Here is a 9,344-nt window from a genome sequence, read left to right on the forward strand (position 1 = left end):
CACTGTGATGCTAACATCAGAGCGTCTCTGTGATGCTAACATCAGAGCCTCACTGTGATGCTAACTTCAGAGCGTCACTGTGATGCTTACATCAGAGCGTCGCTGTGATGCTAACATCAGAGCGTCACTGTGATGCGAACATCAGAGCGTCACTGTGATGCTAACATCAGAGCGTCACTGTGATGCTAACATCAGAGCGTCACTGTGATGCTAACATCAGAGCGTCTCTGTGATGCTAACATCAGAGCCTCACTGTGATGCTAACTTCAGAGCGTCACTGTGATGCTAACATCAGAGCCTCACTGGCTAACATCAGAGCGTCACTGGCTAACATCAAAGCGTCACTGTGATGCTAACATCAGAACGTCACTGTGATGCTAACGTCAGCGTCACTGTGATGCTAACATCAGAGCGTCACTGTGATGCTAACGTCAGAGCGTCGCTGTGATGCTAACGTCAGAGCGTCACTGTGATGCTAACATCAGAGCGTCGCTGTGATGCTAACGTCAGAGCGTCGCTGTGATGCTAATGTCAGAGCATCACTGTGATGCTAACATCAGTGCTGCAGCACTCACACACCAGTGTGTGGTGGAAACACATGCAGGGGCCTTGTTTGCACAATGGGGCCCTGGCAGCAACACAAGGACAGCCCACAGCTCCCAGGAGGGAAACCAGGAACACTGTCACTGGGCCAACGCCGCCACCGTGTGGCAGCACAGTGCAACTGCAGCAGGGTAAAGGGAATCTGCACGTGAACATGTTTGTGGGGAAATGGAGAGCAAAGGTCAAAGTTGAACTGTGATGTAGAACACTTTATTAAAGAGGGAGGTGGGTATAATATAATATAATATAATATACACCAAACAGTCTTCAATATTAGAAAATAATATATTTAACTAGTTTTTATTTCCCTAAATTAATCCTCCACAGACAGATTATTGTACAGGAGAATCCTAATTCTAAAGATGCTTCTCAGATATGTGTGTGTGTGTATATATATGTATATGTGTAAATGTATACATATGTGTATATATGTGTGTGTGTGTGTGTGTATATATGTGTAAATGTATACATGTATGTATATGTGTATATCTATACATATATATGTGTGTATATAAGTATGCGTGTGTATATGTATATGTGTGTGTACATATGTGTGTGTATATATACATGTGTATGTATATGTGTGTATATATGTGTATGTGTATATATGTACATATGTGTATATGTGCGTGTATGTACATGTGTGTGTGTATATATACATGTGTGCACATATATACAAATATGTATACATGTGCACATATATATTTATATTTACTTCACAGCTTTAAAATACATTTTATGTATGTATATATGTACATGTGTGTATATATACATAAATGCAAATGGGTATATAGTATATGCAAATATGTATATATGTGTGTATTTATACGTATGTATTTATATTTACTTCACAGCTTTAAAATACATTTTATTTTAACAACAAAAATGTCTTTAAGTGTCTATAATTCATATTTCAAAATAAGAGTGATCCTCAGAATATACAGCAGAGATATTTAGTGGATTATCTCATTGTTTTCTGAACCTTTAATCACTGAGACACCAGATGTCTTTAAGAAAACAGCTGATTTAATGTTTAGTGCGTGTTTTTTTCTGATTCGTCAGTGACTGTGATGAATATGTGAGTTTGTCATTAATCCTGCGCGTTTGAGGAAGAATTCGGCTCAGTTTATGTAGATCTGTGTTGTTTCGGAAGCCTCCAGGTTAACGCTGCTGTCACCGGTTTGGATGGAGGGAGAGAAGGAGGGAGGAGGAGGAGGTGGAGGAGTGGACAGACAGCGGTGTCGGAGGGGGAGGCGTTTGGCTCGGCGAAGACTGGGAGTGAACGCGCAGAGGAGGGTGAGGAAGCAGCGGATCTGGCCCTTTAAATCAGCGACATACAGCGCGTTCCGAGGTGAGTCTGGAGATACTGGATATTGGTGTCTTTTTAATTCCCGTGTATAATAAAAACCCGTCAACGCGTCCGTTTACGCGCCTGTCACCGAGGTTCGTCCGCAGCAGAGAGAGAGAGAGGAAGAGAGGGAGAGGGGGGCTTCATCAGTGTCACGAATCCGGATTCCCCCAGCCCTTTTGCCGGCAGAGAGGGTGGGGAGGACCGGGGGGGGGGGGAGTACGCGGAGGACCGGGGGGGTCAGCGCGGTTTGGACTCTGATGAGGACGCGCACGGAACCAGCTGATCCGGGTCTGGTGTTCTGAAGTAGGCCGATCGATTTGCATAAGAGCGGAACATAAGAGGCACGCGCTCGGGTCTTGTGCCCATTTGTCGCTGGAGGTTTTTTTTTATTATTATTATTATTTTTATTATTATTATTATTATTATTATTGTTGTTGTTATTATTATTGTGGCTGCTGGAGCTAAACATGTCACCACCCTGTGCTCCCACGGTCCACACCGTGTGTGTGTGTGTGTGTGTGTGTGTGGACACAGAGTGGAGGGGACACGCTGTTCCATCCATGATCCAAATGCCCGCATTGTGTTTCCACGCCACAGATCAGCAGCAGCAGCAGCAGCAGGGCCTGAGCTGGAGGATGTGAGGGCTCAGTGCTGCAGGCCCCCCATCACAGGCTGCACGGATCGATAGATTAGGATTGATGCAGGGTTTTTGTTTTTGTGTTGTTGTTGTTGTTGTTGTTGTGTGTCTGGAGTTTGCTGAGTGACCGAGGCCTGTGCACACACACACACACACTAACAGAGAAAATCAACAGGCTGAGAAAAAAAGTGACAACACAAGGCTTCAGTTTCTCTGAGGAGTGAAATAATGAGGTGTTTCTTCAAGGTGTGTCACAGTCTCAGCATATCCAAACACAGCCAATATTTGCATTTTGGATTTTCCCGTTTTCCAAAAAACAAACAAAACAAATGAAGATGTGACGCCGAGAGCAGCTGGAGTCACTTTAAACTATAGTTAATACACTTACGTCTGTTATAGAAGAGCTCCAGCCTGATGCTGTTTGTCTGTTTACAAGTCAGTGTGTGTGTGTGTGTGTGTGTGTGTGTGTGTGTGTGTGTGTGTGTGTGTGTGTGTGTGTGTGTGTGTGTGTGTGTGTCTGTCACCTGACCTCAGGTCACCTCTCTCTCCTACAGTCTAAAAAAAACCCTCTGCAGAGACAGTCAGGTTGTGATACTTCATCAAAAAATAATTCAAATTTGGATATAGAATTAGGATTAGAATGACTTTATCCTCCAGATGAGGGTCACTGGTGTTAATCCCAGCTGACGTAGAGTGAACGACCTTTCACTCTTACACCTACGGTCGATTTAGAGCGCAATGTCCCGATAAATACAGATGTATAACGTCAAACAAAAACATTCAAAAGGTTTAATCTGAGGCGACAGAAGACGAAATAAACGTCACAGAGATTAGGGTTGAGATTAGGATTATGATGACCTGTCCTTACAAGTGTGATAAAACATCTACTCTCACACATACACACACACACACACACACACACACACACACACACACACACACACACACACACACACACACACACACACACACACACACACACACACAAAAGGCCTAATTACAGGCCCTCCACAGTCTGAGTAATTAAAGCAGGACTCTCCACAGACAGAGTGACACACACACACACACACACACACACACACTCGTAACACTCCACAGTGTGTGTGTGTGTGTGTGTGTGATCACGTCAGGTGATCGTCGTCAGTTCGCCTTCACGCTGTGACCAAAATGAAAAAGCTCTTTGTTTGTGATCAGACGTTTCGTTGTGACGTGAGGATGATGATGACGATGAAGCAGAAGAAATGGAGACTTTGTTTCATCATCAGGGTCAAAGTTCAACTGGAAGATCATTTTGTTTTGACTTTATTTGTTTACACATATTTAATAGTAATGGTTTAGACCAGGCGTGTCCAACTCATATTTAGTTCATGTGATCTCAAAGTGGGCCGTACCATTTAAATAAGAGCATCTCCAAATGTTTCCCTTTGTTTTACATTAACATTGTTTACTCTTTAACACTTAAGCCCCGCCCCCTTTGCATGTTTTAACCATAAAAATGTCCTGGTTTTGCACACCAGATTTACCAGATATTATTATTGGTAAGCTAACCTGATGCCTCCTGTTCTTCTTCTTCTCTTCAGAGTCGATGTGAGCTCATCCATCGCTCAGCTCTGTCCTTCAGACCTGGTTTCACGGCCTTGTTCCACCTCTCCATCATCCATCCATCATCCAGAGAGCGAGAGAGAGAGAGAGAGAGAGACACACACACACAGAGAGAGAGAGAGTCCAGTCTGCAGACCATCAGTCAGGTGACACACACACACACACACTCGCTATGCTCTGACCTTTGACCTCTGTGTGATCCACTACATCTCAGCCTCCTCTGGTACCAGTTTGATGCACTTACAATATCTACAGATGTATCTATCTACAGATCTATCTATCTATGTATCTACAGATCTATGTATCTACAGATCTATGTATCTATATACAAATCTATGTATCTACAAATCTATGTATCTACAGCTCTATGTATGTATCTACAAATCCATCTACAGATCTATGTATGTATCTACAGATCTACGTATCTACATATCTATCTATGTACAGATCTATGTATCTACAGATCTATCCATTTAGCTACAGATCTATGTATCTACAAATCTATGTATCCACAAATCTATGTATCCACTGGTCTATCTATCCATCTACAGAGCTATGTGTTTACAGATCTATCTATCTACAGATCTAACTATCTCCAGATCTATGTATCTTAAGATCTTTGTATTAACAGATCTATCTGCTGATCTATCTACAGATTTATGTATGTACAGATCTATCTATCTACATATATAACTATCTACAGATCTATCTATGTATCTACAGATCTGTCTATCTACAGGTCTATCTACATATGTATCTATCACATTTTCTGTCTATGCATCTACAGATATTTATATCTACATATCTATCTACAGGTCTATGTATCTATCTACAGATCAATCAATCTATTTCCAGATCTATGTATCTGCAGATCTATCTATCTACATATATAACTATCTACAGATCTATCTATGTATCTACAGATCTATCCATTTAGCTACAGATCTATGTATCTACAAATCTATGTATCCACAAATCTATGTATCCACTGGTCTATCTATCCATCTACAGAGCTATGTGTTTACAGATCTATCTATCTACAGATCTATGTATCTTAAGATCTTTGTATTAACAGATCTATCTATCTACAGATCTATGTATTAAGAGCTCTATCTGCTGACCTATCTATCTACAGATCTGTGTATCTACAGATCTAGCTGCTGCTCTATCTACAGATCTATGTATCTACATATATAACTATCTACAGATCTATCTATTTATCTACAGATCTGTCTATCTACAGGTCTATGTATCTACAGATCTATCTGCTGATCTATCTACAGATCTATGTATGTCCAGATCTATCTATCTACATATATAACTATCTACAGATCTATCTATGTATCTACAGATCTGTCTATCTACAGGTCTATCTACATATGTATCTATCACATTTTCTGTCTATGCATCTACAGATATTTATATCTACATATCTATCTACAGGTCTATGTATCTATCTACAGATCTATCAATCTATTTCCAGATCTATGTATCTGCAGATCTATCTATCTACATATATAACTATCTACAGATCTATCTATGTATCTACTGATCTATCTTTCTACAGGTCTATCTACATATGTTTATATCACAGATTTGTCTATCTACAGGTCTATGCATCTACAGATATATATATCTACAGATCTATGTATCTATCTGGAGATCTAGCTATCTATTTCCAGATCTATGTATCTACAGATCTATCCATCTACTGTCTTCATATCTATCTACAGATCTATCATTAAAAACAAACTGCATTATTCTCTGTATAATCACACATGTTGCACCGCCACATGTTCACCACACGGTGGTGCTCTACATCTACAGCTGAAGCCAAACTGTGACGTCACTGATCAGTGATCATCAGCAGAGTTCTTCATGTTTTCACTGTCACAGCAGTGTTTATGTCAATAATGTTGTGTTTCTTTAATGATGTGGATTAACCTCAGTGTCCTGTGACGTCCTCTGATATTAATCTGTCAGATTATGGTCAGAATCTCAGATGTTTAAGGTCACCAGAGGTCGACTGATGAACCAGTTCATTAGAAATCAGTGTTTTTAATGATTTCTTTGAGTTTTATGGAGCAAAGAAACCAGAAAACGTTCATATTTAAGAAGCTGTGTCATCTAAGTCTAATTTTGGACCGATGCAACATCCATAATTCTTGGTCACAGATCTCACAAGCTCCGCCCCCTAATGACCCTTTTTAAACGTATTGGACACAAAAAGAAAGAACGAGCCGAACGAACAAAGTGTTTTTTGAACTCTGTGTTCTTGTCTGTGTTTTATTCTTCTGCTTCACAATCGCCCTGAGGTGTGTCATCAATGCTAATTAATTAAGTACGCGAACACCGTTCATCATTATTATTATTATTATTATTATTATCATCATCTGTGTCTCTGTGTGTCTGTACTTCCTGCTTCAGTTTCCTCCTGTCTCGGTTTATTCTGATGGATCAGGATGTCGACCAGTAATAATATCGCCCAGGCCAGGAAACTGGTGGAGCAGCTGAGGATTGAGGCAGGAATTGAACGCATCAAGGTAGAACCAAGACCCCCCGGACCCCCCCCCCCCCCCCCCCACCACACACACACCAATTTTAGTATGTATGTCTTTTACTATAGTATGACTTATGTCAAATATTTTAAAAAAACAAAACAAAAAACACTTTTTAATTGTCAAATTTGGGGAAAATTTGTTTTTTTTACTTTTGTCAAGTTTTGCTTAAGGTCGTTTTTTTGTTTTACTTTTTTGTCATATTTTGTAAAAAATGTTTTTACTTTTGTCAAATTTAGAAAAAGTGTCAATTTGACAAAAAAGTAAAAAAATTAATTTGTCCAAAATTTGACAAAAGTAAAAAAAAATTAACAAAATTTAAAAAAAAATACGAATTAATGTTTAACAAAATGTGTCAAAAGTAAAAAAAAACAAAAAACCTTTTTGTCAAATTTTGGAAAAACAGTTTTTTACTTTTGTCAAATTTTGAAAAAGTGTCAAAAATTTGACAAAAGTAAGAAGTGTCAAAAATGTGTTTAGTTAAAGAAGTTAAAGAAATCAAACGAAATTTGACAAAGTAAAACAAAAAAAATCTGTAAATAAAATATTTTGTTTTTACTTTTTTGTCAAATCCAAAATTTGACAAAAGTACTTTTTTTTAACAAAATTTGACAAAAGTACTTTTTTTTTTTTTTTTACAAAATTTGACAAAAGTAAAAAACATTTTTTAAACAAAATTTCACCAAAGTAAGAAAATGTTTTAACAAAATTTGACAAAAGTACAAATTTTTTTTTTGCTTCTTTGTCAATTTTTTAAAATAAGATATTTTGTTTAAACTTTTTTGTCAAATTTTGTAAAAAAAAAAAAAAAAGTCCAACATTTGACAAAAAATTGAAAAAGAATGTTGATATTTGACAATTTCTTTAAAAAAAACAAACTTTTTTGTAAAATTTTGGATGGTATACCATAGTATGACTTTTTGTCAAATTTTGAACAAAAATTTTGTTCGGCAACTGACTCCTGTTCTCTCACCTTATTGTCATCATCCCCTCCTCTCATGTTCACGGCACACTGCCTGTCCTAAATATAACGTGTAACATCACTTTTTCCTCCCCCCCCCCCCCCCCCCCCTCTTTATTATCAGGTGTCTAAAGCAGCAGCAGACCTCATGAGTTACTGTGAGCAACACGCTCGTAACGACCCTCTGCTGGTCGGGGTTCCCACCTCTGAAAACCCCTTCAAGGACAAGAAACCCTGCATCATCCTATAGCTGCACACACACACACACACACACACATGCACATAGACAGACACACATACACATAGACAGACACACATACACATACAAACACACACACACACACACCATCAAATCACAGTATTTACATCACATTTCCGCAAACACACTCTGGAAAAAGTGCCATCACACCCCACAGCCACAGCTGAGGGGGCAGGTATCATGTGCCCCTAGTGGCCAAAATCAGTATAACACTGAGTATGATCCAAGGTGCTTTGATAGTGTTCATATGTGCTGGTAAATTAACGCCAACTTCACTTGAAGATGGATTACTAATCTTTAGGAAACTGGTTTATGTTTTTGCTTTCTTGAGATGAGATTTAGGGGTCGGGTAAAGGACGTACGGCCATACCATTGGCAGGGACCGGGGGGGGAGGCTGTTGAAGCCTTTATTTGCCTTATATTGGACTATAGCATGTTCCCAACAGAACCGCCTCTGCCTGTGGCCTCACGATGGCTGTCTTTGGTGGTTTATGATGAAGCTAATCAGAGCTAATCTGACCTATGAGGCTAACGCAGCTCTGCGCAGAACGCAAGCTATTATTAACAAACGCCCCCTCCAGGACGTTTACTGCATTTTTCCTTCAGAAATGCTTGTTTGTGAAATCAATGTTTTGAACCGTTTTAACAGATAAGATGATACTGTACTTTGTGTTGACACTGATACCTACCGCGCTAGCTAGCTAGGTATCAGCTAGCTAGGTAGGTATCAGCTAGCTAGACGTCCCGAGACTGGACGAGAAATCCCTGATTTAACGTAATAACGTTAACGTGAAACTGTCCCGAATAGTAAAAATGAAGATTTCTTTCTTTCTTTGCGTGGCTTTAGCGATCTTTAAACTTTAACTTTAGCTCAGACGGCGTTAGCGCTCTGCGCGGAAAAACCAAACACTTGATTGTAAAACGCTGAAGACGACGGCGACGGTTCAGAGAAACGAAGCGAAAAGTGTACAAACTTTCTTTCAAACGTGCAGACGTGATGCGTTTTTGGGTTTATTTTTGTCGCGTTTTTTGGACCCTGGTGAGTGGAGTATTTACCCTGTACAGTGTTTGTAAGATACTCGATCTAAACGGAGAAAAAACAAACCTCTGTGGATGTTTTTTTTAAAGTACTACCTATTCTGTTGTCAGGAATCACGTCCGTCTTCATTCATTTTATTTATTTTGCCGTTGGGGTTTTTTAGTGTCGCGCTAACGCGGTGCTTGGTTTTCGGACCTCATTCTTTTGGTCAAAAACCAATGTCCTGATTTGCCCTTTAACACCAGAGCAGCTCACACAACAGACACCAAGGACAACACACTCAAACACACGTAAATACACACACCTGCACTCACTTTCCTTTGAATCTGACGGC

At 39.5% G+C, this 9,344-nt stretch overlaps 1 protein-coding gene across 2 annotated transcripts in view; it reads left to right on the forward strand.

Moving 5' to 3' along the window:
* The first annotated feature begins 1,848 nt into the window (after positions 1–1,848).
* Positions 1,849–9,344, forward strand: part of gng7 (guanine nucleotide binding protein (G protein), gamma 7) — a 7,768-nt gene continuing 272 nt past the window's right edge. Inside the window, exons 1-4 of one of the 2 annotated variants that reach the window (XM_083892762.1) lie at positions 1,849–1,954; positions 4,172–4,339; positions 6,621–6,736; positions 7,837–9,344. The exon at positions 7,837–9,344 is cut by the window's right edge and continues 272 nt beyond it. In XM_083892762.1, the coding sequence (XP_083748888.1) occupies positions 6,656–6,736; positions 7,837–7,962 (207 nt within the window). In that variant the 5' untranslated portion in view covers positions 1,849–1,954; positions 4,172–4,339; positions 6,621–6,655 and the 3' untranslated portion in view covers positions 7,963–9,344. Of the gene's footprint in view, positions 1,955–3,588; positions 4,340–6,620; positions 6,737–7,836 lie in introns of those variants that run through there. The other variant, XM_083892763.1, reaches the window with a different exon arrangement.

This window comes from Microchirus variegatus (genome assembly GCF_963457635.1).
Source record: "Microchirus variegatus genome assembly, chromosome: 7".
NCBI classification, from domain to species: domain Eukaryota; kingdom Metazoa; phylum Chordata; class Actinopteri; order Pleuronectiformes; family Soleidae; genus Microchirus; species Microchirus variegatus.